This window comes from Odontesthes bonariensis, chromosome 22, assembly GCF_027942865.1.
Source record: "Odontesthes bonariensis isolate fOdoBon6 chromosome 22, fOdoBon6.hap1, whole genome shotgun sequence".
NCBI lineage: Eukaryota > Metazoa > Chordata > Actinopteri > Atheriniformes > Atherinopsidae > Odontesthes > Odontesthes bonariensis.
The window spans coordinates 17,533,630-17,561,593 of record NC_134527.1 but is presented as its reverse complement, the minus strand read 5'-3'; the positions used below and the strand labels follow the sequence as shown (position 1 = coordinate 17,561,593).

At 40.3% G+C, this 27,964-nt stretch overlaps 1 protein-coding gene across 7 annotated transcripts in view; it reads right to left on the bottom strand.

The window, feature by feature from the left end:
• Window positions 1-1,619: 1,619 nt before the first annotated feature.
• nedd4l (NEDD4 like E3 ubiquitin protein ligase) overlaps window positions 1,620-27,964 on the bottom strand; it is a 44,189-nt gene continuing 17,844 nt past the window's right edge. For 2 of the 7 annotated variants that reach the window (XM_075455122.1, XM_075455117.1), the window contains 26 exons: window positions 23,848-23,898; window positions 22,255-22,316; window positions 21,862-21,964; window positions 20,801-20,955; window positions 20,521-20,656; window positions 20,224-20,412; window positions 19,996-20,073; window positions 17,691-17,750; window positions 16,505-16,642; window positions 15,304-15,474; window positions 13,681-13,878; window positions 13,280-13,357; window positions 11,072-11,126; window positions 10,708-10,766; window positions 10,295-10,360; window positions 9,416-9,645; window positions 8,342-8,463; window positions 8,088-8,158; window positions 7,758-7,853; window positions 7,594-7,667; window positions 7,383-7,443; window positions 7,091-7,150; window positions 6,634-6,741; window positions 5,536-5,632; window positions 3,647-3,719; window positions 1,620-3,537 (listed from right to left, as the gene is read on the bottom strand). In XM_075455122.1, coding sequence (XP_075311237.1) covers window positions 3,435-3,537; window positions 3,647-3,719; window positions 5,536-5,632; window positions 6,634-6,741; window positions 7,091-7,150; window positions 7,383-7,443; window positions 7,594-7,667; window positions 7,758-7,853; window positions 8,088-8,158; window positions 8,342-8,463; window positions 9,416-9,645; window positions 10,295-10,360; window positions 10,708-10,766; window positions 11,072-11,126; window positions 13,280-13,357; window positions 13,681-13,878; window positions 15,304-15,474; window positions 16,505-16,642; window positions 17,691-17,750; window positions 19,996-20,073; window positions 20,224-20,412; window positions 20,521-20,656; window positions 20,801-20,955; window positions 21,862-21,964; window positions 22,255-22,316; window positions 23,848-23,898 — 2,694 coding nt within the window. In that variant the 3' untranslated portion in view covers window positions 1,620-3,434. Of the gene's footprint in view, window positions 3,538-3,646; window positions 3,720-5,535; window positions 5,633-6,633; window positions 6,742-7,090; window positions 7,151-7,382; window positions 7,444-7,593; window positions 7,668-7,757; window positions 7,854-8,087; window positions 8,159-8,341; window positions 8,464-9,415; window positions 9,646-10,294; window positions 10,361-10,707; window positions 10,767-11,071; window positions 11,127-13,279; window positions 13,358-13,680; window positions 13,879-15,303; window positions 15,475-16,504; window positions 16,643-17,690; window positions 17,751-19,995; window positions 20,074-20,223; window positions 20,413-20,520; window positions 20,657-20,800; window positions 20,956-21,861; window positions 21,965-22,254; window positions 22,317-23,847; window positions 23,899-24,556; window positions 24,593-25,619; window positions 25,781-27,964 lie in introns of those variants that run through there. The other 5 variants (XM_075455123.1, XM_075455121.1, XM_075455118.1 and 2 more) reach the window with 5 other exon arrangements.

The window sequence follows — 27,964 nt, the reverse complement described above, 5'->3', positions numbered from 1 at the left end:
CTGAAACATTATCAAGCAGTGAAATTGAAATCCATAAAGAGCCTTTAAAATTCATTACAAGGCATTATAGATATAAAAAAAATGCCTCTATGAAATCTGAAAAAGACATCATCATTCTCCTTTGTTCCGGCTCATCCTTGAAACCTCTCTTCGGTGTATTAAGGTCACAGCTGTGACATAACAGAATCAGAGGCCGGTGAGAGACAGAAAGACCCAAGGACAGGCCCATCTTTTACCAATCAGCTTGAGATTTCATTTATGTAGTTAATTATTTTTCTTGAGCAGGTGAGCAGTTGGGATATTTTAGATATAAAGAGGAGTTGGCTCTTGATTTGTTTGTGACCAGATGGAGGGTACGAGGGCTTGATAAAATGTCCTCAGACAGGCTGGGTGGCTTTTATTTGCTCGTCCTTGGAGCTGATAACTCTTAGATTGCCTGTGTGAATGAACTGAGGTCCCTTCACCACACCACACTATGTGCACATACACATACATGAAAGGCAGAGAGAAAAGGTTGGAAATGTCACCAATGTCCCTACAAAAACTCCCAAAAAGCTGAAAAAATATCAGGATATTAATGCTAAGTGGGACACATTAGTAATATGAATATATACATTCATATAGTATTATCAGGAGGATGCTTTTGAGGTATTATTTGGATTTAAAGTACAGATGAGATTAATGTAAATGATGTAACTTATATGTAAGGACTGTTACTTACATTATGTGTATCATTCACATCATTTGATTATTGCTATTGATGTTACTTTTTTCCTTAGAGATATAGTGTAACAGTTGTAAAGGAGTTGTGTGCCTCTTGCAAGACTGTGTCGTTCCTTGCCCACTCACCTAACCCTTAGCTGTTTTTTTCCAAACATTGTTTGGTCATGAATTTTCGAAGTTGGGTCCACGGGAACTAAATTGAATCATTTCAGCAATTCTCTCGAACTTTTTTTTTTTTTCTAAAAATCTTTAGTTTAAAATGAACTGAACGCATGGACTTGTTTTACATTTTTTTGTGACCAAATTTAAATTTTGTGTAGTCGTCATAAATATCTCATTTAAAACTATTCTTAAAGAGTATTTTTACTTCATTTCCAGAAGTTTTATTTGGGACTCATTTAAACTAAATCCATTCCTTTATGGAAAATAAGAAGATATCAGCCGTACTGATTAGTCATTTAAAACTTTTTGTGCTGGCTGTATTATTGCATTTTATGGTTTTTAGCATTTGTACTTTCTCCCATTTCAAGATTTCATATCTCTGTCTTTATTTGGTCCGTCTTGGAAATCTAATCTCTTCTACTCCTTTGAAGCTATATTTTCAATCGCTGTCAAAAAGATTACAACCTTTGTGTTATTACTGATGTCACAATGTTAGGCAGCAGTACTGTGCAATGTCTCATCTTTAAAAAAAAAAAAACTAGATTTCTATTTCCAAGAAAACAGAAATGGACATGACCTGGGAGGGTTAGGTGAGTTGTAATTATAGCAGTTAAAGTAAATGGTAGAACTGAATATGCTTAAATGTTATATATGGATTAGGGGTGTGAGATGCCTGCTTGGATCTTATAATAATCCATCTTTGCACGTGAGAAAAGCAAACAACACAGTCCGAGAAGTTTCATTTTATTCGACCAAAGTTAAATGAACCACAAAGAGTTGCAGAAAGAAGTGGAATCGTTAACAAAATCATACCTCCGCTTATTCATTTAAAAAGAAAAAAAAGAAAGAAAAACCAGCTAAAAAATAATGGCTAATCTGCAGTCAGTTCAAATGGTGAGATTACAGAGGAGAAGAGACACGAGGGAGATAAATACAGAGAAAGAGGTCAAAAGAGTTGAAACAGAGTAAACTAAAGGACATGAAGTCTCAGCTTCACTTCTTTTTCAACTTTAGCAGCAACCCAGATTTACAGACTATTTATATTGCACCAAGTAAGTGCTCTGAATGGAAAAAAAACTAAACAAAGAATCACATTCAAGTAAATGACGAGACATACATCAGGCGACATGACCTCAGAGTGATCTATAAAGTGCCCTTTAGGTTCAATGGTGTTAGAAAAAGGAGAGAAAGAAGAACATAAAAAAAAAGAACGCTCGTTTTTTCCTCTGTAAGAAACGTGCTGCTTTATATTCAGTGGCAATCACAGCTTTTCTCTCAGACACTCACACACGCATACAGCTTCATTTTTAGTGTTGATCAGTAATACTTCTGTTAAATGTAATACATACATATATTTGTAGATCATGAAAGAACTTAAAATGTGTTTTTTTTTTTTTTCCAAGAACAATTTACAGCATTATGAACAGCGACAGGCATGAGAATAATAATGCAAGCAGAGAAACTATCCCCGGTTTTACTTTTCCCTTCACGACCTCGAGACTGATTACACTTCCAATTAGTATGTAGTCTAAGCAAACACAAGATACAGGTTCATGCTGCTTGTAAAGCACTACAATAAAAACCCTTGTACTCAACACATTTGCTATCACCGTACCAAATGATATGCATTAATCATTTCCCAGACTAGCCAGATCTGTACTTCACACGACCATGTCATATATAGTTGTCAAAACAGTAAAGAATGTTGTTCATCGGTACAAATACACTTTCTTGTAAGTTATACAAATGCTTATTTAAAAAAAAAAAAAAAAGAAATGTTCTATGACAACAAAATTATATTAACTAAGAAAAAAAAAAAAAAAAGGAAAGAGACACAAAATTCATATTTCTTAATCTTTATCACTGGCAGAAATTAAAAAAAAAAAAAAAAAAAAACATTTTACAAAGGCTGCAGCGGCAATATCTGATCAGATGAAACAGACAAGGCTCTACGGAGGAGTGTGGTCGATTTCCTGAAATGTGATTGGCTAGCATTCCTAAGGTAATCTGGTGTTGGTCTAAATATTTGAAAGAATTCTGATCAGAGTGCCACTGCGGTTTCTAAGAGAAATAGTGCATGTAGGAGCCAGATTAAGGCCATGCTAATAGCCCTCCACTGAAGGGTGATCAAACACTGGGCTACAGTGTACATAAAGGAGCTATTGAAATGCATTATTGTTTTCCAGCACTGTAGATTTTCACAGGAAGAGTGCAAAGGGGGGGGAAGAAACGGTGGATCAGGGGCCAGCTCCAGTCATTCATCGCTCATGCCTGTGGATAAAAGATTTCAGCATTCAAACTGTGCAACACTTCCTTTCTTTCCCCAGCACCTTAAAGGAGTGACCTAACCACACTGAAGAGATATAAAGACGTAGGCATATTGGCTCGAAAAGTCGCTGTACAGTCTCAAACCACCGTGCTGTGAAGGTGGCTCATAGTCAGGCATAACAGTACAACATGCTCACACAAAACTGCTACAGCAGCTGGTTTGACGTCCCTGTGGCTTTTCCTTTTGTTTTTACTGTCAGATGCAGTCAGAGGATGCCGCTTTAGTCGACCCCTTCGAACCCCTGCGCATTCTCTACAGCCATAAGGAGTTTCTCTCTCAGGTCCTCGAATGATTCGTAGGCGGGCAGATCCAAGCGGTTGAAACTGTGAGGGAAAAAAACTCGGGAAATTAACAATTTAATACCCGACGAGAACTATAACAACAGGAGAGCAGCTCGAGTTCTTTCCAGGTTTGTGTGCAATAGTGGCATACCATGTGTGAGCTCTTGGCAACTTGTCTGGGGTTCCCCACTGCTCAATTGTGAAAAGCTGAGGTCCATTAGAACCTGGGAAAAAGGAAGAAAGGAATAATTAGGAGCTATTTTTCACTACACCAACATCAAAAGAATGGTGTGTGACAAAAGGCCCCCAGCTGGGTATCCTCGAGTCACCAGCATCTGAGGAGGAAAGATTTGGGGGAAAAAAATAAACCCAAAAAACACACCATTTACAAAACATAACAGCGCAGAGGGGGTGGTAGAATATTTACAATATTCAATGGGTGAAAACAGAAAAAAAACAACAACAAAGCAGTCTTTGTTTATTATCAAATTTTTGTCATTTGCTCACCATTACGGTTCGAATGTCGTGGTAATGTTTGGTAAAAGGGGGGTACTGCGAAGCAAAGTTAGTGGCGAAGAAAAAGCTATGATGAGCTAAAAGTGGGAGTGCTAAAAGAGTTTGAAGAGGTGGCTTTTTTTTAACCTGGCTAGATCACCATGGTAACTGAGATGGAACACATAACCATCTCCAGAGCAGTTTATGTTCGAGGTTGCGGATTAAATCCCCTGGAAAGAAGTTGCATTCTTTCGCCGATTCTTGTCTATTGTAACAAAATTGAAAACCGAGTTGAGTGATCGTCAAATAACTGACATAAAATCAGTCACTTCACAGTCTACGTAGGACAACTCGTGGTATAGATTCTCAGCAATTGTGATACTTTAAATATCCAAACCTGGCATTATTCCCCCAAAGAAGCTTTGCAGTTATCGTAAAACAACAACCACGTCTTCAGTCGGTGATGCAGAAGGGGCTACGTGTGTGTATATATGTGTATGTATGTGTGTGTGTGTGTGTGTGTGTATATATATATATATATATATATATACACACACACACACACACACACTTTTTCATCTTCTCCAAATGTGTCGCCGAGTTTGTTCCACAATGTAGTTTTCTGATCCAAGTCTAAGTGTTCATCAGAGAATATCTAATCAATGAACGTGCTTGTATTTGGTAAACAACTTTAACTGTTAGAGCTAAATGTGCTTCTCAACCAGTTACAGCCTCCAGTTTATGTGCAGTATCCATGACATACACAACAGGCATGTTAGTAACTTACTCTTTTGCATGACTAACAATTTTCTGGCATCATTCCTCTTTTGTTCCAATTGCACATTATGATTTTCATTTTTTTTTTTTTTTTTTTTTTTGTTAAATCGTCAAGATTCCTTTTTTTTATATCCATCATTCGAACAACGTGTCAGGTGATCGATGGAATTCGTTCAGAAAGAAAAACACCTGCAAAACAGCCCTTCTCTGTCAGTGCACGTAAAACCTGAAGCCTTAGTAAACAGAGAAAGATTATAAGCACTGTTGTAGTAGCTGTTATCTCTGTTTGGGTTGTGGAAGAAGACAGGAAGAGGTGAACACATGCTGAATCAGTCGAGGGTCCCACAGTATAGACGAGGATACACCAAAAACAAAAACATGAAAGACCGACACTTCTGACTTCCCTAACAGCTGATAGTTGGCTTGGTTTATAAGGGCATTGAGATGCCCTTCTAAGATTTTAAGACATGCTTGTATTAGAGCACAAATTCAGGCATTTGGTCAACCATGACTTGCACTTGTATTAGTTGAAACAGAGTCTAGTTAGTTTGACATAAATATGGAAATACCTTTGCATTTGTAGACATTTAAAAATGTGATTACAATGATTGAAATTCAGTTCTTGGAGCACCAACAGGGTTGGCCACTCTTTTGCCAGAGAACTATTTTTGCGTCATTGGTACATAAAGTTCAGGCCAAGCCATCACAAATGTTGTCGTAAAAAGCAGAAAATAAAGGAGCCTGAATTTGTCTGATAAGGTCACATACCATAAAGCTCAGCAAAGCCATTCATTGGCACTCGTGATGTTCCGGTAACAAACTGGAGGAGTCGGATTCTCTTCTCGGCATCCATAAACAGGACGACCTAATGGGAGTAGAAAGATGAACTCTCTTAATGGCATTTCACAAGAATTAAATATTCTTTCAGCTTAAGGAACTACTTTGAAACATTAATAAAGAAATACCCAAAGTTAATGTTTTTCCATTCGAACACCAAGACAGATATTATTTTGAGACATTTCAGCAACACAACCTACATGAGTGTGCTTAGAATGCAATTTCTGTTAGGGCCAAGTTTCGGACTGTGGCAGTGAGGCCATAAAGGCTAGTCAACAAGTTTTGTGACGGAGCTTTAAATTGCTGTTTAAGGGTTCAGACTCTGGCTCTGGTTTTAAGGACAGAACGAGGTTCAAATCTCTTTCGGGTCAGTTTTAAGCTGTTTAGTTGCAATGATTAAAAGATCCTAAATATGCCCGTGTCACCACGTCCTTGTGAAAAACCAAATAAAAGTAACAGAACAAATTCAAAGAGAATTGTATTTGATTAGTTTGTTAACGCTTAAGCAAAGAGAATAACCAGTGCAGGTGATACGTTAAGCTCTTTCATCACAGCAAACAAGCTTGTTATTTCAAACAGACTTTGATCTTCAAAACTGAGGCCAGTAAACCCGTCACAGTTTGGGTGGACAGAAACATGACTGGAACCAGCTTTTATCATAAAACTTCCTGCTAAAAAAATCCATGCAACCCTGCTTCTGAAGACGTTGGGACATCGTGACACACATGTCTCAATTAAAATAGTGAGAAGTAAAAAAAAATTTTAAAAGGGTTAGGCGTTATTATATTATGTTATAGGATTCTTTAAATCTTTTTAATGTTTATTCTGCAATTGTTTTTAAGCCAGCAACAAGTTTTAAAATCTTGGGAAAAGGACAACGAAAGACTACGAGAGCTGTAGCAGAAAATGATTTGATAAAAAAAAAAAAAAAAAAACAGCAGTTCAGAGTCGCCGAGTCTTTTAGAAGAAAACACAACGACGCAAAAGTCTAAGAATTTGTTTGTAGATATGATCCAATGTGGGTCAGACCTTCCAGAACCACTGGATAACCGGATGGTTGGGACAGTAGCCGTTCTTGTAAACAGTGTGTTGTCTCCAGTCGTTGACATCAACGTCACCGAGACCACACATGAGCAGCTACAAGGAAGCAGAGGGGGAGGAAGAGGAGAGAGAGAACGCTGTTACAGCCAGGACCACGTGTCATCTCAGCGATTTCAAACATTACATACCACATTAAAATGACAGAATATTGCTTTCATTTTAATTGAATCTGTAAATTATAATATCAATGCACCAATTATTTTCCAACTCTCCAGAACTCAAAGATATTCGGCTGACTATCATCGAATGATCAAAAGAAAAAAAAGCAGGAACTTTTTCACTACTCAAAAAAAAAAAAAAATTGAAATTTATCTTTAGATTGATTTTCTTGTTAACTAGTCCATCTTAAAACCTGTTATAGTTTCTGCTAGCAATGTCTGCATACCTCCAGTTCGTTTTCATCAAAGATCTTGATCAGATCTATGAGAATGAGCTCGGTGAAGCCCTGAAATTTAAACAAAATCAGTTATTTCAACCATAATCGTTATTAAATAACAACTCAAGCAACATGAAGATAAAACATTTCAAAACATATTAAATATGTTAATAAGCTTTTAAAAACAAGATCAATAAGCTGCGGTTCAGTTTAGAAACAGAGGCGTTTATCCCTTATACCAACGCAAAATATATAGTTACACTGCCCCCAAGTGGTAACTACTATAACAGCACATAAATACCTCCAAGAAGGCGTTCATCTGCTTCTGGACCCGGTTGACAAACCTCCACTGTATGACCAGGCTGACAAGAGGGCAGAATAAGGAGATATTTTAGGGGGGGGGAAACAAAGAACAAGAAAACCTCCTGGATAGTTTTTGCTTAAACACACAAAAAATATCCTCAAAGGATGAAAAAAAAAAAAAAAAAAAAAAAAAAAAAAAAAAAACTTACTCTATGTATTCCTGCTTGTTCTCATTGGTGACCACCATGTCTGAGCCGCTGGGCTTCAGATCTACCTGGTACGTCTGAGGGGGGGAAAAAAAAACATTTAGGATGAAGGCCCCCGATTCTCCTCAAATTACAAAAACAAAAGGAGTGATCTGAGGCCTCCACACCTGTCCAAAGTTGTCCTCATCAATACAAAACCTGAGGTCAAGCTCAGTGGGATCATTCTCCAGAATCCACTTAAGAGAGTTGTAGTATTCACTGTCCTGCAGTAACAGACACACAAGGCAAAAAGAGAAAAGAAAAAAAACCTTAACACTGGCTTAATTCTTGGCTTTGTCATTCCAAGCAAATAATTAATCATCTGCTGTGTGTTAACTGCAATCAGGGTAGACACCAACACATCCATTTCAAAGAGCAAAACTCGAGGCTGAAATGTACTTTTTATTTTTTTATTTTATTTATATCGGTTGAATAAATGAGCAGGAGCAACACCGTACCACAGATTCCATGTCCTTAAGAGAAATCTGTTTCCCCAGCATCATCTTGTAGAATGGTCGAATGAAAAAACCTACAAAATGGAAGAAAACACTCAAATGTAACGGCATGTGTATAGAAAAAAAAAAAAAAAAAGCTTGGAAAACCTCAGTGACCGTGCTGCAACTTGTCTTTACACACATGACATTAAACATGAAAAGACATTTTTTTGGACTTCAACAATGTCAAAGACAACCTCCAGCTTTAAGTAACTTACCATCCAGCAGTTTTCCATGATACACGGCCATCCCTGCCACACGCCCGATGAACTTGAAATAGGAGAGGTGATCCTCATTACACAGGCCAGAGTTGGGATTGATTTGGAGAGTGTAGTTGTCCCTGGAAAGACACGCAAAGCGAGCGCAGAGAAGCAGAAATTCATTTAATTTACTTCATTTAATTAAGTTTTTCCTGTCATCCTCAGATCACCAAAATGCACCAGTGACTTGTGGTTATTTATCTTGGTTTTCTTCTTTCTTCGGTCACAGAAGGGCAGCGTAACATCTCCTCTGACCAAGTCAACTCTCTGCGTCCTGACCAGACGACCCACAACCAACAGTGTGCTCAGCCAACCGATATTTCTGAGCTTTGGCTGACTTTACAGTAAAAAGTATTTGGTGCCTTCAAAAGCAAAGTTATGTGTGAGATTTTTTTGTGCTTATCTTTTTCTGTTGCATCCAATAGGGGGAAAAAATATATACGCATAAGTAGAAGCACAAAACTTCTACGTGATTGCGAATCATCATTAGCTTTTCATTCCCCTGCTGATTCGTGATGATGTTAAAAGTATATGGGGAAAAAAAGCACCTGTGATAAGCAACCTGAAAGGTTTTAATTAAAAAGAAAAGAAGTTTTAATGAATTAATTCCTCATTGTTCAACCTTTGTTTTTCAACAGTGCGAGCGAACTGAGTCACGTATTGACAATGGTACCAAGAAAAGGAACAAAGCAAATGACACTTTCATTATGGTGTATGTGGGAAATGTTTGTTTCAGGATGGCTGTTTGAATAAGAGGAAAAGTTAATCAAAGTGAAAGGAAATCTTTACAAGTCTCACGGGGAAACAACCTAGCAAAAAAATGCTTCTTGCTACAGCTTGTCAACAAAGCCAATCAAATACATGAGCAGAGAAGGATGTCTCCATCAAAACACAGTCCCTTTTACCGCTTTGACTTTTCAGTAACACTTTGTCCTGTGTGCCGTGTCGTATCCTGTTAAAAGTCTCCAGGGATTAAATCTCTCTCCTGTAAATCTAAAGCAGGCAGACACAAAGAAATAAGCAGAGACTTACGTGGCAGAGTACTCAAACAGGCCATAGTAGGGATTAAACATCTCCTTAGATAAGAGGAAGAACCACTCTCTTGCCACACCGCCGTAGTCCAATCCTTTCTCTGATTCAAACTCAATCCACAGTCGTGCCTTCAAGACATCTGGCCTCTTTACGGACATAATTCGGCGGTATGACTCTTCAAAGATGTTATTCCGATGTAGCTTCATCTCAAACCGGTTGGGGATGTCAGCCTGAAATAATTCGCAAAGAACAATTTGTAGCTACTGCTTTGTTACAAATAAAAACCTAAACTCCATTAAATGCTGGTCCGTTGAGGTTAGGTGGAACATAAGACACAAAAGCTACTTTTTTTCCCCTGAACTATAATAGAATAGAATAGAAAAAAATAGAAAAATACTTTATTTATCCCCCAATGGGGGAAATTCAAAACTACTTCAGAGTTCAGAAAAAAATATGTTGTTCCTGTCAAACTTCACAAAAACATTCCCATCATTGAACAAAGCCTTAATACTTTTCATTTTTTCTCAAAGGAAAGCAAGTTGAGACAGTAAAATAAGACAGTTCAAGCACAGAACAAGTGTTATGTCTCAGCCCAAAACCAGGCACATTAATCTCACCTGCATTATTTTTTCTATTATTCAACCAAGATTAAATAGCGCAGTAAAACCAACAGCGAGACAAAAAAAGAAAAAAAGAAAACATTCATCCACTTTCTACAAGACATGCTTCATAAAGAATGTGAAATGACTGCAATAAATCCAAATTATGTATACAGAAGGCACATTTCATCGACTTCTTGCAAGAGGAAGTTGAGCTTCGGACTATATTTAGCTTCAGAGTCATTATAAAAAAGTTGCACGAGCATAAATCACTTCTTACCGGTTTCTTTAACTTTTTCCTGAAGTAGTCGTATTTCTGCTTGAACTCTCTCGAGTAAGGAACAGCCTGCACAGATGGCGACACACAGCAGCAAAGAAATGGTTCAAAACTGACCAACACCCTGATTTATCTGTATTGCGAAGGCATTTACTGCAAAGGAAATGTGTAAAAAGGAGTTTTTAACAGACGGAAAGCTTAATCGAGTGTAACACGAGAAGCTTCTTGTTAGCAGTGAAGGAGAACAGCATCTGAAGAGTTACACGCATTGGCACAAAGGTGTGAGCATGGTAAGTGACAAAGCGATTTCTCTGTGGTGCGAAGCTAAACCGAGGCTGATAACAATGTGTGTCAGATAAAAACTACAGCACCGCATGTAGAGACACTTTAAGAGACATTAAGGGGAAGCGACTCACGGGTCCTGTGATTGCTGGACTTTGAAGACGAGGGTCCTCCCACTGCGTGGTCTTTGTGTCTGGATAGAATACACAGAAAGTTATCATTTTGTTTGTCTCTTTTCAGACTCATTAAGTTGGACAAAAGTCACTCAACAACTATTTGTAAAGTCTCATCGTGTGACGTCATGACATAAATAAAACAGAAGTGATTTAAGGACAGCGACACTTGTAACAGATGAAGTGCTTTGCTGTCCTTGACTCCTAAAAAATCTGGGGCTACGCTCCAGCTGCAACCCACTATCACCTTGGATGACACGGAGGCAAAAGACGGAACACGCACGTGACTAAATATGAGCATGGAAGAGACGGAGAGCCATCTTACTGTGGTCAATGTAAAAGGTGCGTCCGTCCGTGTGAACCCTTTCTTCCCATCCAGGCTGAAAGAGAAGCAAATGAGAAGAAGAGTGAGAAAAACCGGCAGCACAGTTTCAAAGGGCGTGCTCAAATAGAAATTCAAATCCATCCATTCATTCTTCCTTTTTAACATTCGTTCAATTGAACTTGACTGACCGTTAAACGGTCGAAACACTGACATCCCAGTACTTCAGGCAGGACAAGCTCAATCAAAACGCCACAAAGGAAATGAAAGGATTTTACGGTCCTATTTGAGTCAAGTCCGACACATCAGCAAGGCAAGGGGGTGCAACAACCACGACATAAATGTTAATCACCACCCCTGGTGCAAACCAGTATACCACCACGGACACGGTGACCACTCAGTACAGTGTCACGGGCCACACACACTCATACGGCACCAGCAATCAAGCAATGAGAAAATGTACCGTGGATTAAGTGTAAAAGGGTGGAGAAAGGAACAGAGTGTGACAATCGTATGAGTTTTTCTAAAAATGCTGCTGCTGCTGCATGAGTGAAGACCAGACTGAAAAGCTGATAACACATGCAGCGTACAGCCAGTTCCTTCCTCTGACATACATTTATGGTTCCTTTTGCTTCTTTTGAAACCTCCCTCCTTCTTTCACTCCCCATCTACCCTTATTTAGCCCCATTTCTGCAATACGTCCTCCTTTCTCATTCTCCTTCTCACTCTAACAAATGTCCGGAGCATCTCGCCTTGTTCCACTTTTTATACTGATCCAACTGTGCCTCCGACGCTGATGCAGGTTCACAGACATGAAGCAGTCTGAGGAATCTCGGGAGAATGATGGGGGAGCTCTAAAATATCTATCGTTGCCATAAGGGGAGGTGGTGGTGCGGGGAGGTCGCTCACAGAGAGAGGAAGTGGGGTAAAAAACTGATAGGAGGGGAAAGGTACAATCCATCCATGCCGGTCATGAGAAAGAAAGAGAAAAGATAGAAAGAGCAAGGGGGGGGGGGGGGGAAGACGCAAGGCTGTCTGCAGGCATTTGACCAGACCAGACCAGATCAGACAAGTAAGAAGGCAGGCAGAGGGAGGGAGGCACAAACCAACCTCCTCTGGTACGTTCTGCTAAACAGACATGGCCAGGTGTAGAAGAAGTAGCGTACATAAGATCCATCAGAATGGAGAGAGAAAGAGAAAGAGAACACACACACATGCACACACCACACAAGCCTGTGAGATGCGTAAAACCCATCAAGTTTTGATAATGAAACATCAAGCTAGGGTAAGGTAGGGCCTATTTGTTTGGCCTTTAACTTTGCCAAGCAGATGATACAAAAGCTTGATCTATGCTTCTGCTTAAAGACAGTATAAAAACCTAACCAGGAGACTACCTCTGAGACCTATGCAGTGTGGGCATTTACAATTACACCATCAAAACACAGCTGCAGCAGGGTTTCTATGCCGTGTCGTTGAGTTTTTGGATTCAACTTCAGTCCTACGAGTATGAGGGTAGCCCAAGCAGGAACTAAGAAATGTTTAAAAACAATCTCTTCTATCGAAATTAGTGGAACACAGAAAAGAAGAAAGAGATCATGGGAGAATGAACAACCACTGAGCTGTTGAGGTCCAAACCCAGATCAGCAGAGCTTTGAAAACTACATAAAGCAGCACAAGCAGAATATTGGTCATTGGGAACAAGCCAGGTTCAATCCCATTTTACATTTTTGTTTCACAGCAGCATTGTCTTCGAGGAATGAATTATGCCAGTTGTGGGACTCGCAGTTACATTTGTTTGGAGGCATATATTAGCCTACATCGTTGCTATGGAGTCAAGATTCACAGGTACGCAATAGGCTGGAAATTAATTTAACATGAAACCGTGCATCAGGCTCAAGTTTTCAGTTAGGTTTAATCACAGCCACACGACTCTCCCTGCCAGCTATATTTTTCCCCTCAGACCTCTTTATTTCATAACGGGTCTTAAAAAAGAAAAGCTATGCTTCAGTCGGATCTTTCGCCCCCAAATCACTGGCGGTGCATTGAAGTGAATAATTACAGTTTCTCATTGATATTTTAGCTAAAAAAAATCCATCCCACACAACTTAAAAAACATATAGTAACTGTTTAGGTTTGTTTAATTTCCACTGAGGCTGTTATGAGTGTGCTGTAGGGGTCAACACAACTACATCCATCTGTGTCTGTACTTACAGGAAGAGGACCGAGGTCACCGGGCTCCATTGAGTTCTTATTCCTCATATGGACTGGATATTTCAACCTGGGGTCCTCCTGTTTGTCAGTATCCAAAAAGGGAGGAAGAGAACGAGAAAAGATAGTGATACATTTTTCTCCAGTTTAAGAATGAAATACAGCACAACCCAAAGAGGGATTTAATAATAAATGTTAATAAAGAAGTAAATGAGAACTTGACTTTTACACCACCAGATGTCACTAGAAGATACTGGGGAAAAAAAAAAGAACTCTACCCACTGCCCTAACTTTTCATATCATTAGATTTCTCAGAATTTCAAACTATTTTCCATAATCACACACAAAGGCAAAAACAAAGTTAAATTCAACCATCAGCCCGTTACCACGGTGTGTTCGCTCACCCAGGTGGTGACTCTGCTGTTGTGGTCTATGAAAAAAGGCCGTCCATTTGGGGCTATTCTCATCTCCCAGCCTGGAGGCAGGAAGCTCTGCTGTGTCTTGTGCTGGGATTTGGGGGAGCTGTAAGGGGACAGCTGGGGAGACTGCGGATTGGAGAGAGTGTCTTTCACGGCCCTCCGCACCTGGATGTTGTTGGCTCCCTGAGAACAGGTGGGGGGGGGGGGGGCAAAGTTGTCAACTCGACATGAGAGGTTGAGGACTCATGACTGACAGTTCAAAATCTTGTCACCTAAACCCATGAATATTGCCATTGTCTGAATCTTAAGAACTTCTAATTTGAGTTTGATGAAATCTAAGTTGTCCCGACTAAAAGTGTGGCTATATCACATTATTGTTTCAGCACCAATTATCACAGACTGATCTCATTTTTAACAGGAATCAAGATTGCATTAATTAATCTGCCTTCCCACCTCCGCTGGCTGCTGTAATTACACCCATCCACTGTGAATTTTTCATTTCCTCTTACTTTCACAACGCCTTATTAATACACTCTTTAATTAAACCCCCTTCAGGTCTGTTCCCTCGGTGGTGGCAAAGGATCTTCGCCACCGAGTGGAGCCATTAAAGCTGTGGAAGGTCAAAAAGAGACCATTCATTTTTAGAAACAAAGTGTTGGTCTTAATTAGTTAAGCTTGTGGTACATCTATGGCAACAGAGATAAGGTTCATAGTAGATAAACTATCAAAAGTTTTACAAACACTAACTGCTTTGAGCTGCAATAACAAGAACTTATGTCCCCAAAGTTCCTATGCATATCTTAAAAGCCTGAAAAAGGTTGAAATAACAAGGTGAAATTTCAATAGTTTACCTGGAGATTCATGTGACTCACACGTGAACCAGCCGTGCTGTCTGATTATTAACGTTCCTTAACCGGTGAGTAAGAGACTGGTTTCATGAAAAGCACAATGCTATATACACATGACCAGGACTTGACAGGACATAAGTAGTTATTCAGGTTGTATTTGGGTTATTCAAATACAGTGATTAAAAACTTGGAAAAGCCAACTTCCATTAAGATTTATGGTGCTACAAGACTAGCAATCCATCAAGTACTCAAGTTGCCCAGAGCGCTCATCTATTCCTTCAAACAAGTTGGTGTAAACCTACATACACACATCAGCCGCAACATTAAAACCACTGATCATTCATCATCTTGTGACATTGCAATGATCTGCCAGTAAATCTGGAGAATAAAGAAGGAACAGCATTAAGAATTAAAATCATCATCAATGGAGACAACAAGATAGCAGCTGGGAAGAAAAAGATTAGTTGCATGGTGAAAATGTACACCTCTGTATGGTTGGCAAGGACAGGAAGAGAGAAAAGCAGCATCAAGACAGATTTATCCAAAATGGAAGCACTTATAAACACAATTTTTAATTCAAATAACGTGATTGAAAAATGACTAATGCGATGATCTTAGTTTGGTCATCAGGATGTCGTGAAAAGACAGTACAGGAGGGTAAAGGCCAGAGGAGAAAGGGGACAGAAACACGTAGTCCACAGGTGGGGAAAATGAGAAGAGGAGGACAGGAAATGGGATGGTTCGGGAGTCTAATTCTCACCTCCAAGGGGGTGGAAAGGGTGACAGTAGGGGAGCTGAGGCTACGAGGTCGTCGGACTTGGGGCTCATGGAGGTGGTTGCTGGAGGCATTGGAAGAGGAGGAAGGGGTGGAGGCTGGGGCCGGGGATCCTCCCGACGCTGCTGCTGAAGTGCTGGCTCCGTCCTCAGTCAGCTGTCGGTGAAAACAGCACTTTTGAGGTTAAGTGGAGCGGGAATTAAGCAAGTGATGTGGTGTGCGAAAATAAAGCTTTGTCTCAGCTGAGCCATTCTGACAGAGATGCTTATCTGCACCGTATTAATTGGTCTGGATGCTTGAATTTCGCTCAGGAAATGAGTTCCTAAAACCTACAAAAGCACGGGTCATTTAGGCCCGTGAAAAGAGGAAACCTTTAGGTCTCTTAAAAAAAACAATCATTTGTGAAAAGGCTTGTGTGTCAGATAGAAAACAGGGAGAAAGTTTTGACATAAGTTTAGAACTACTCTGTTACTTTCAACCCTTGCACAAATAGCAGGTAAAATGGTTTAACCCACATTTACAGTGGGTTATATGCACAATATGTGCCCAAATAAAGCATTACATAACAGTATCCCTCTCTTTAAGAGTAATAAAAAACATGACAATCAGAGCATGAGAAGGAAATGTGATGATGAACAGATATAACACAGCTGGCAGTGTTCAGAAAAATGTGAAAAAGGTGAATTTCAAAGAAGAGAGACGTGAGCATCACGTGTACACTCAGTCCCAATATAGAAGCTTCGGTCTGAGCTCGGTCTACGTGGAGCTGTCTCTTTTGCAGACAGAAGGACAGGGGGAGACAAGTGGAAAAACAGGGTCGACGCAGGTAAAGGGAAGAAAGAGTGGTGGTTACAGATCCATGCCAAGGTTTAGAAAGGTGTGACCAGTACAGAGATGCACTTCATAATAATATCCATCAAAAATGCTAGACAAGAGAAGGAAGACGCACAATTAAGCTGGACAGGTCAGGAAACTAAACAGAAGGAAAGACAGAAAAAGAGACTTTGAGGTTTCAAAGCTGCGTCTCTCTCCATATTTCTCCATGGCTACACAGAGGAGAAACACAAGAGGGAATAAGAGGGGATAAGAGTTCCGACACACGGGCCAACGCCACGACAGGAGCCAAGATAACGTCCAGTCCCATGCACAGAGCCAGCCCGACAGCCAACCCTCAGACCTGCTGTACCTGCACAATTGGCCTAGTCCAAGTAGTGGTGCGGTTGTTATGGTTGACGAAATAAGTTCTCCCCTTGGTATCCTTCCTCTCCTCCCATCCAGGGGGCAAGCCAGGGGTGGTCAAGGTGTAAGCAGCTGCCGAGGGAGACTGGCCAAGTGTGGAGAGAAAGCAAAGTAAAGACAACTAATCAGTATAAGCTAATATGCTAAAAGACTCGTGGAGGGAATCTTTTAATATACTTAATGGATGCTGCAGGGAAAGAGACAAGTTGACACAAATTGGTGTTTTTCCAGTTTAATCAAGTTTAAAAGCTTTTGCTCTCATCTAGAAGCAAAACAATAGTTTTGTCTTTCCTACTTTAGCTTTTCAATTATTGAGACACAACTCAGGGACAACACATGACGAAATAAGCTTTACAACTAATGGAAGAGTGGGTGACTGCATTTGAGGGTCAACCTTCACAGACCAAACACAATGAAACACAGATAAGTACCAAATAAATTCCACATGGGGAAAAGGAATGGATCATTACTTCTTTGCTTAGTGAAGTATTAACCACTCGAAGCATAAACATTAACAAAACTGTTCACCAAACGATCACAACAAAAACTGGTGCTACTTTAGGTGCTACTTTAGGTGTGACTGTGCAAAGGCAGAATACAGGGAACGTGCTGAACACATCTTATTTTTCACACTGTCAACATGGGCTGATCACTTTGTCATTACAAGGTTGACAGTCCTTGATCACACACAACAACACAAATGTCCACGCATAAAAGAACACCACTGTGTACCACAAACAAATGCTGCTCTAACCTGGCACATCAGCGCATTTTTATATGAGCAATAGGGGAACTAAAGAAGAGAGAAGTTATTCAGCTCTTTTAAATGGCCCCGATCGCTTTACTGAACAAATCAATCACCCGCCAAAAAAGGAAGCACACGTGCTATAAGTGGACATTGATGTCTATTTTAGAAAGATGGTATGTTGTAATATTTCATATCATGTGTCACAAAAATATGCAAAACAAATAAAAAGACTGACAGCCCTTGGGTATTTTTCCATAGGAGTTCAGCTTTTAATGAAAGTTGCTCACAAAACTAGTCAGAAGACAAATACAGCCCATCCTACATTGAGGGAAATAAGACGTTTATGATAGATAGGGTTTATACTCAACATAAACTGAGATATTACCATAGACTCCTCACCACCTGAGACTGTTTGAGCTCTTGTTCTTCTGGTCTGGGAACTCTGCTGGTGGTAGACAACAGGGGAACATGGTCTTTAGTTCACAGTAGGTAATGTTTTCATAGCCAGAGAGGAAGAGAAGAGGCAAGTATTTGAGCTGTCGTGAGGGTTGAATGAGGGAAAAGTTTATGGACAAAGACGGGGAATTCATTCTCAAAGGAAATGAGGAGTGGCAGAAAGAGAGGAGATTCTTTTCATTAAGGGCAAGGGAGTGAAAGTGCAGTGGCTGCGAACTTTAAAGACAGAGGACTCACACTAATCTGTGCTTTTGGTTACATTTGGGTAGAAAAATAGAAAGTATTTCTACTTTAAGATCATGGAAAAAAAAAAAAATCATAAGGATATCATAAGAACTCTGAATCACAGCTGCTATTCAGGCTTGCGCTTGCCTGTTGGAAGACGGACGCATTTTCCCCGAAGAATATATTCAATCTCAAGCCAATGCAGCTTTTTTGATTATGCCCAGGTATAAAATCACAAGTCAAAGAAAGCAGTTCTGCTCAAAGGATATTAGAGCAAAGATGTTAACTGATTTGCAGCATTGAAAAAACATAAAAAGATGTTTCAATAACAGAATTCACCATCAAGAAATGGATCAGGAAAAGTAATTCAAGAAAACCAAAGAATAGCTCTATCCCAGCAATCCAGATGAAGTGAAGCAAGCGAGATGAGAACATTTCACCAGAATGTTCTGGGGTGTGCTGCGTAACCTGGAAACGGTCAGCAATGTGAAAAGCCCCTCAACTGCTGCAACCAACAGCAAACATCCTTATAACACCAATAATGGATGACCTCAACTGTTATTTCTACTGGAAATTTCATTAAGAATACATGTGGAGATCTGCATTTAGTCACAACTGCAATATCAGATCACAATAGTGCTGAGACTCTCGGACGAAAACAAACGGAACCAAAACTGAAACCCGACTTGGAGCCTTGCAGCATCTCATTAGACTCACAATCTAAGGAAATCCTAACCATATTCAACTGAGATCTTATCCATCTTTTCTCTATTTCAGGTTTTTAGCTGTGAAAGAAGTTTTATCAAGTGGAGGAAAATATTCAGAAGTTTGCTCGCTCTGTACCGCATGGCAGGAACTCACATGCACTAACGTGCACATGCAGCCGACCCAACTGCAACAACATAAACCAGCGAAGCTCAGATTACAACACACACACAGAGAAGAAAATATCTAACCTTTAAGGCAAATATACATATTTTCAAATAAATTACCATATTTATGTAGGTAAGGTAAAATGAGTTCTTGCAACGCATGAAGCTTTTGTCCCACCGTTTTGCCTGATAAATGCTTCCACAGATGGTGGAAGTGAAAAAATAATCTACTGGATGAGTTGAGTTGCATTTACAATATCTTAAGATTAATCAAGAAACACTAAAAACCTAAATGATGAAATGTATTTGTGAATGAAAATGCATTTCTTTAGAGAAACTGTGGTGGAAATATCCATACAGCTCAATGAATCAGCAGCAAGGCATTACACCACTAAATCACCTGCATACATGTAATGTCATCAAGGAAATGTTTGACCTTAAATTGGTCTGAAAGTATTTCAAAAGTTGCTTTTCCCGGACAAAATTCACATTCCACTGTAATCTAGTCCTGAGAAAGTTACGATTCAAGAGAAAGACTGACATCGGGACCTGTAATTTTACTTGGCTTGACGATGCCAAAGCTCAGTGCTACGACTCAGCTGTGCAACAAACATTTGACTCAGATGATGTGACATATAGTTTAGCGGAATCTCCACTGATGCTTGACTCAGCACTCTGTGGGGAACGTTCGAACTTCTGAGGTGCTGTCCTTAGTATTTAATCCTTATTGTGGGTTCTTACTGGAACGGTCACTCTGATATTTGTAGAGCCAAAATCTGTACAATACACCAAATGTAATGGCAGGTGAAATCACTAAAAAGCAGTAGGGTGAGTGGAAGAAGTGTGGTTATCATTTAGTGACAAAAAGTTTAGTAAGCAGAGGAAAGAGGTCAAATTTGAGGAGAGGAGGAAGAAAAGGTGATAAGAAAGCCACGTCTGCCCGGCATGGATAAGTGGAGTTTTGACATGCAAGACAGGCTAAAAAAAAGTGACTGAATATGTGGTGCGCCCAGAGAACTCAGGAATATCAACAGAGAGGAGGTACGTGACACATCAACCTGTATAGGTTAAAAAGAAAGGGGAGAAACAAAGCGAAATAAGATAAATAGGGAAACTCAAGGGCTGCGATATATGTACCATAAGAGGAGGAGCCTGGGCTTGATCACTGACGCCATCTGTCATACTTGAAGAACGGAGTCTGTTTGACAGCTGGCTCTGTTCAAAGTAAGTAGGGAGAAATAAAAAACAAAAAAAATTACAGCGTATAACAAAAAGTACCAGGCAGCAAATCAGTCCGACTGCCAACATTTCACCGTTAAGCAATTTAGGTTTTGATAACAGAAAATTACAGCGCTCAAGTCTCACCATAGCAGAGCTGGGTCCCGGCAGTTCACCATTGGTATCGGGAGTGATTGACAGCCTCAAATTTAAATCTTCAGAGAACTCCTGTGTGACAGGTGTTGGCGGGTGCTGCGGTGTCAAAACGGAGGAGGGACCAGGCAGAGACTGGGCCAAGCTGTCGTTGGGATCCTCTTCTGTGATGAGCTCCCAGGACTACAGGAAAAACAAGGAGACACAAGCATGCTTTGGTGACCTTATCACTTGGGACAGCTGTGACTCAGTGTGCACAACTTAGGTATGTCTGAGTTGTTTTTCTCTCACATTGTCCATGTCCCTGGGCTCCAGGTGCTCATTCTCTAGGTCTTCACTGATATGGCGCCTCGCACGGAAAACACGGTGGGCTTCCTGATTGATTTGCCGCTGCTGATTGTCACTTTCAATCTCAGAGATCACATCCCTTAAAAAGTACACGTTGATGTTAACGAAAATCCAAATGCAGCCAATAACTACAGACAAAAAGCTTTAAATAATTGAATAACAAAAAACCTTTGTACTAAACTAAAACTTTTCTAAAACTAAAAGGATAAAGCATCATAGGTACATGTTGGAAGGTCGTTTCCACTGTGTAGAGCGTTTGTTGTGGTTGACATAGTACGTGCGTCCCAGGTTGTCCACTTTTTCTTCCCAGCCTGCAGGCAAAGGGGGCAGCAGCTGCTGGGGCCGCTGGGAGCCTGAGTCTGCAGACTCATCCCAACCCTGAAAGAAAGAGTCCACAATGTTCTAATGACTAACTCACTGGTTGCTCAGTCAAAAGATGCTATGGTTGCAGATGGTTCCAGTGAAATGCTTTGCGGACACATAATGAATATTAGCAATGGATCAAATTTAAGAGGAGATTCAAATATGGAATTATACTGAAGATGTGGCTGGTGACATTTTTCTTACTGCTGTGTTGTGGTTTGACATTTTTTTGTTGACATTTATTGGTGTTGCCGTCTGATGAGCTACCATCAGGCTGGAATATCTGTGACCACAATCTAAAAGGCAACTTGTGATGACAAAGTCAACTTTCTTCCACGATAGGTTACTTGAAGTAAACCACAACAAAGTCAGTGCTTTTGGTTGTGCTTTTTGCTGTGAGAGGATTAACTAAAGAGAGAATAGCAAAGTGGCTTTTAGCTTTTTTGTGCTTTGGGTGCTAAATGTTGCCTTATCTGTGAGGCTTTTCACCATCTTTAAATGCATAACCCACAGATACACGTGCAAAAGCACATATTAAAGTAAAAGAAGCAAAGCCTCCATTTCTGCAAAGAGCAGACCACACTGTAAATGGTTTTTCCAGACCCTGACCTGGAAAAGACTTTTACCAGACTCTGGCAGCAAGAAGCTTTCCAAGTTCACAGAAAAGAAGAAAGAGAAGAGCTGTCCTTTCTCCACTCACGCCTAGTAAAGACTGTTCTGACATTTCTATTGGTCCAAAGTGAGGCTTTTACTTTCATCGTTCAGCTTAGAGGTTGGTTTATATTGTGTGGAAGACACAAATAAAACGGGAATCTAATCTGACATCAGGCTTTTATGGAAAAGACAGTCAAAAGAATGCCTTAGGTAATGAAAAGTCAGCAGTTTCAACGATCTTAACAACAATAGTGTCTGAGCTCTTACCTCAGCCTCCTCCCTCATCTCCCCAGCCTCCTCCTCATGGCCTCCTTGTTTGGGCAAATAAGCCATCTTCAGACGCAAGAAACCCTTCACCCTGGATTTGTGACTGGAAGGAAAACATCTGCTTAAAATGCTTGAAATGTAGGTGCGTTTCTAAACAGCCTTTTATTCCCTGATTTCCCCCTTAGTATTTGACTGGCAGTGGCATGGTCCTACTGCTACCACTGAAATGGTCAGACCATGCTTTAAGATCAATAATCTGTCACTGTCTTTCTGTCTTCTCCACTTGCAAATTCATAAAAACAAGAACAAATCTACTCAAAAGTCACTTTATGCCATCTATCTAAACTCATTATCTGTGAAATCCTGTTTGTCACCCCTTCAGCAAAAACCGACCTTCTTGGCCGCAACAGGAAGTCTTTAAATGTGTAGGGACGCTCCATAGCAGGGTCCTCTGTCTGCAAATTAAAAGGAAGCATTTGTTGTTGACAACATTCAATTGAACAGACAAGCAAACACAGATGTTAGACAGTAAATTATCCCATCACCATATCAAAGTACGGCTAGAGCCCCCAGCAAAACCATCCCAGGATCATTATGCAACGCTGAGATTCTCCAGTTACACATTAGACAGTAGAAAGGTCTTTTGTAATTCATAGCAATCTCACACCGCTCTCTAACTGGGCCAAACCAGTCCACACTGGCTGCTCACCACATGCTGCTCTGTCCGATTCTACTAAACCAGACCAACACAGTTTCCATATCAAAAGTACAACACTGAACACTAAAAACTTCAGTAAAATAGATAATAATCAGAGGGTGTATGAAGCCTTGGAAAATAAAACTCCTGAAGATGTCAGACATTTAGAGTTGATCACGACTTTGCAAATAATGTATCAAAACAACTACCGTTAGAATTGCAGCTGGGCTTCTTTTAAAGCAGGAATTTTAGTCAAGATTTCATTCTGTATGGTGTGTTCTGTAAATGTGCTCAGAAAGAGCAGCTCAAAGTTTCCAAAAGTAAGTGTGGCCCTCTGCTGACTCATTGTTCCTGATGACTCAGCACTGATGTCCTAATTCATGCGAAGTGACCGACAACATACGAGAAGCTACTACAGAGAGAAAGGTGATGACTGAAGTAATGCCCAGTATCTATAAATAGGCCAAAGACTCCTACAACATGTTATCACTCATGAACTAAACCAACTGAACTAAAACACACGTTTGCACTCTTTTATACAGACACTATATAGCACTAATTGCAGCTTCTGTTTGCTCAGCCGCTTCGTTTAACGGCTAAAATAAGATATTCAACATAGGCAGATGAGCCAAATATTTTCTTCCTTAACGGTGGGCTTCACCCCTCAACGGGACTCAGCTGTAGCTTTTATCTGCCAACAATTTCAAACCCCTTTGGGATCCAAATGGGACATTAATAATTAACCTCAACAACTTTTTTTTTTTTTTTTTTTTTTTAATGGGTTTGTCAAGGTTGTCAACCTCGAGAAAACTTTAGAGCTACAACCGGGCAGACGGCACACTTCTCAGTTGCAAAGAGGTGCACAATAAATTGAACGCTTTGTTTGCATCTCAGGTACTGGCCATTAAATCAAACCTAAACTGTGTATTCTGTCCTAACCTTTCCTCGTTGTTGTTTTTAAATGCCGTTTCCCGGCATACGACACTGTCCATGTTCATGTAAGTGTGTGAATCTGACAATCCAGCTTTTTCCATTGAATCTGAGGGTAGCCCGTCTGTTTACATTCTGGACAGCCCGTTTTCCATTTCCAACAAGAAGAGTACTGTTAGACCGCAACAAAATTCTTGTATGGCCAGCACTTTCTCACACTGAAGACATGCGCGCACACAAACAAAGGCTTCTGCCTGACCTTCACGGAAGTTAATAAGGCACAGCAAAACTGAAGGATAAGAAACAGCTGAGTATTCAAAACAGGTTTAAAACAGTTTGCACAGATGTAAATAACTCACCGGCAGATGACTGAGAGGAACATCAACCTGCCCCAGGAAATCATCTCTGGTCTAAGGAAGAGAACAAGAACTTTAGAGGCGTATGTTATGAAGGGTTCTTTTCTTTGTGTGTGTACTGAAAGCATAAAAATTTCCAGCAGGGGTAGAGAGGGGAAAACCACAATGTTGAGATAAATTATCTCGTGCACCAGAATATCCTGTATCAGTGTGTGTGTTTTTGTCACAGACGGAGAGAAAGACAAATGATTATGATTTCATGGGCAGCGCCATCCAGAAATAACCTTCAGCCTTATTCATGAACACCTGTGATAATCTGAAGAAGACACAATTGTAAGGCAATAAAGAGCAACAGTGTTTTCGGCAGCAATTCTTACTAGGGTATAACAGACTTATCATACAGCACTGGCCATGATTTGTTAAGGTTTATCAGGTGACCGCGCTATTATGTTCTCTATCAATTATCACAGAATTTCACAGGTGTCCAGACAGAAGGCTCGGTCTAGGTTTTTATTTATGGACAGGCCTTTGGTGTCACTTCATAGGAGAAAAACCTCTAAAACCCAGCAAGGAAAAACATCCACTGCCACCAAATAGAAGTCAACTGACAAAAGGAGAAAATGACAGATGTGACAAAAGGGAAGAACCAGGGAAAACTTGTGTTTGAGATTCAAGAGGCCGACAGATTTGTCCGTAATTGAGCAATGATTACCTGTCCGAGATGGAAAAGCCCATTCTTGGTAGCAGCCTGTGTGTGGGACACAATTTTTTTTAGACAACAGGCATAAACTAACAATGACGTCTGCTGGCTGAAAGTGATTTGACAGAGAAGCTGGGTTGAAACATTGCATTGTACTTTTGCAGACTACCATGAGTTTGAGGTTGTGGGAGAACTAAATAGTGGCCCAAGAGTCAAAAGATCGACCATTGAAAACGGGGGCTTTTTATAAAAAAAAAAAAAAAAATTTAAAAAAACAATCCTGCAGTCTGCCACTGTGATCAGCAAGTGCAAACAAACTTTCTTTTCTTTTTTTAAAGAGTTATCATCCAGTGTTCAAGCCTTGATGTACAACAGAAGACTAATTTAATTGTTTTGGCATCTGTGAATGTTGCTTCACTGCTGCATTTAGATAATTAACAGCATGAGGACATGGAAGCTATTTACAAGTAAACACAAAGCAATGAAATATAATAGTTTTTGTGGTTACTGTCCAACTTTGAGTCAGCAAAGAAGAGCATTTTAAAGCATACAAAAAAGGTTGAAAACCACTGCTTTAGTTCTTAGAGCCTGGTTAAATCCCATCAATTGTGGTTTGTCTAAAGCATGGCACAAGAAAGGAGTAAATTGTTCATTCTAACAACCAGCTTGACCTGGTAATAGATTTGCAGGTTTGAGGTTAAGATATAAAGCAACCGCCCTGTTTTCCTACAGAAGGAAAAAGTCACTGGGCTTCAACAACAATTAACAGAGTTGGAATTCATGCTGAAAGGTTGCAAAGGAGTCACGTAAAAACAAAGACATAAAAGCAAATAGACACACACGTACAATCAAACACAGACACACCTAGTAAACCAATTCCTCTAGGAAAATTGTCTAAAATTAAAGCGGTATCTTCTTTCATTTCCCAAACCAACTGAACCATTAATTTACTGCTTACATAACTCAAAAGTAATTCAAAACAGTCAGCTATAAACTTCTTTCTAAAGTAGGACAGAGCCACAAAAGAAACCTGAACAACAACACGAGTTAACAGCATCGTATTACACCCTCTTACATGTGTTGATCAGTAGCCGAAAGAATGACATTTTCAAAAGCTTGGCAACGGCGTATTCCACCTTTCATGTAGCAAAAATCTGTCTACCCGGTTTTCCAGAACTGATGAGTCACAGTAAATGTGCGATCGTAATCTGGAAACTTCATGCTACCATATACACGCAATAATGACCCTGCTGCTTCTCACATATGAAGACAGTTTTAGTAATGGCAGCGTCAGACAGGACACATATCTCAGGAGACACGGCTGTTTTTCACATCCTTGACCATAACAACCATTTTAGGCTGTGGTTATGCTTATGGAGAGAGATAAAATTACAGAGTCATTAAAGGGTCACATCTGAGACTGCAGCTGCCTCCGGAGAGGGGGTTTACAATGAAAAACCAAGTGAAAGAGGAGGGACAAAGAAAGGCGCTTGAGCCAGAAAAAAGGCTGTGGCCTTTCACAAAAAAACAGCTCAATTTAACCAGATTACAAAATATCTGCTTCACACAAGCTGCTCGTTTAATAGATACACAAAGAAGTTCCATTCATATGGACTGAACCTAAATAAATCAAACAAAGTGTCAGCAAGCCTGGGGGAGAGTTAAATGAGAGTTCTTTTTTTTCTTTCTATCTTTTTTTTTAAATCCTTAAAGAACACAAACGAGCAAACAAAAATGGTAAGAATTAGTGACACTAATTGCCACTGGGCAGAACTGCCATGAAGCTACAGGAAAAGGTGGTAAAAGAATTTGCGATACAAGGCAACCTGGAACAAGTCCAGACTGGCACAGAGGTGTCAGAAGGCTGTCTCACCTACTAAACAGTCTCCATGCTGACACAACTGAATTACAATGGCATGCAACTCAGAGGGATCAGAGCAGACAGAGAAAAGCCCTTCACAACAATAGCAATCTGAATCCCTCTTAGATGCCACCGGACCAAAATAACAAAGAGAACCCCCAATCCATCCATTCATCCTGCCTCAGGTAAATATAGCCGTCCAAGTGGCCCGCAGGAGCTCTCTGTGAGTGGCAGCTGGGGTGTCAAGCAAGGGCTGTAACAAGGGCATGGCTCTGTAGCAAAGCTGTCTGCAGCTAGTCAGTCTCTCTCTCACACACACACACACACACACACACACACACACACACACACACGTTATCGCATGTCCGTGCTTTAAAAGGGGGCACTCCAACTCCAGGCTACCAGTTGGGGAAGACCTGTCATTATGGTCTAAATTAGAATATCCTTGCTGTGTGACAAACAGGATGTCCTGCAATCACACACAATTTTTCTTTTTATTAAAGGAAAAGAATGAAAATTTGTTTGCATATAAGGCCACAGTGCTGTAGATATTTTAATGCAAAACCGACAGCATTAGAAAGCAGAGGAGCTTAAAGCACAAAAACATAAAACAGACGCATCTTCTGAATCATTAGATTTAATCCTCTACGTTCAAGGTTAGAAATTCTTAGGACCAAATTCTTCAATGAGAAACCAAATACTTTTCAAAGAACTCTTAAAACTGACACATACGTAGGGCCCTGGCCATGGTAAGGGATACAGCAAGTGGCGGCCATGCAGGCCTGGGTGATGGAATAAACAGGCACGTAACAAGAGCTGCGGTTTGATGCCTCGGTCTACTCTGAAACATTGCGTTTAAGCCATCCTATCAATTTAGTCTCATCCATACTTCAAAATCTTGGCAAAGCACCATACATGTGACAGAAGAATAGCCGCTTTCGGACAGACCGTTCTAAGAAAGTAGTTATCAGAACTACCCTCCTCGAATTTCGTTCTGATAACTATCCTTCCCCAGCGGAACTGTTTCAGTCTGCATTCGCACATGAGTCGGGACCTGATAGGGACTGATGCGCCGCGCGCAGCCGTCTGCTTCAGTGACGTGTTAGCCGTTAGCCGTTTAGCGCTACATTCAAACACAAAACAAAACGGTAAAAGTAAGGAGAGTAGAAAAAACACCACCAAGAAGCTAATATGGAGAGCGGGGAGGCCACCGTGTTCATGGTCTGCATGATGGTGATATTAATCATGGGCGATCACATCAGGCGTCTAATATCGAGGCTGGAAAAGCTCACAGAAAGAGTCAGGAGATACTTTTTCATTTCATGAAGGAAGAAAGGAGAGCAGAGCGCTGCAGACAAATGAGACCAGTGTAAGTTTAACTTATTAAACACCCGCAAGTTGTGTCTGTGTCTATGAGTAAATATTTCAGCCGTGATAGCATGACATGGGGCGTAGCTACCGACCACCACACACCTCCGTTAGATTCGTTCTATAGAACCATGAAAAGACCCGACCTCGGAGAAGGAGCTAAATAGTTATAGGAACTAAGGGAGAAAGCC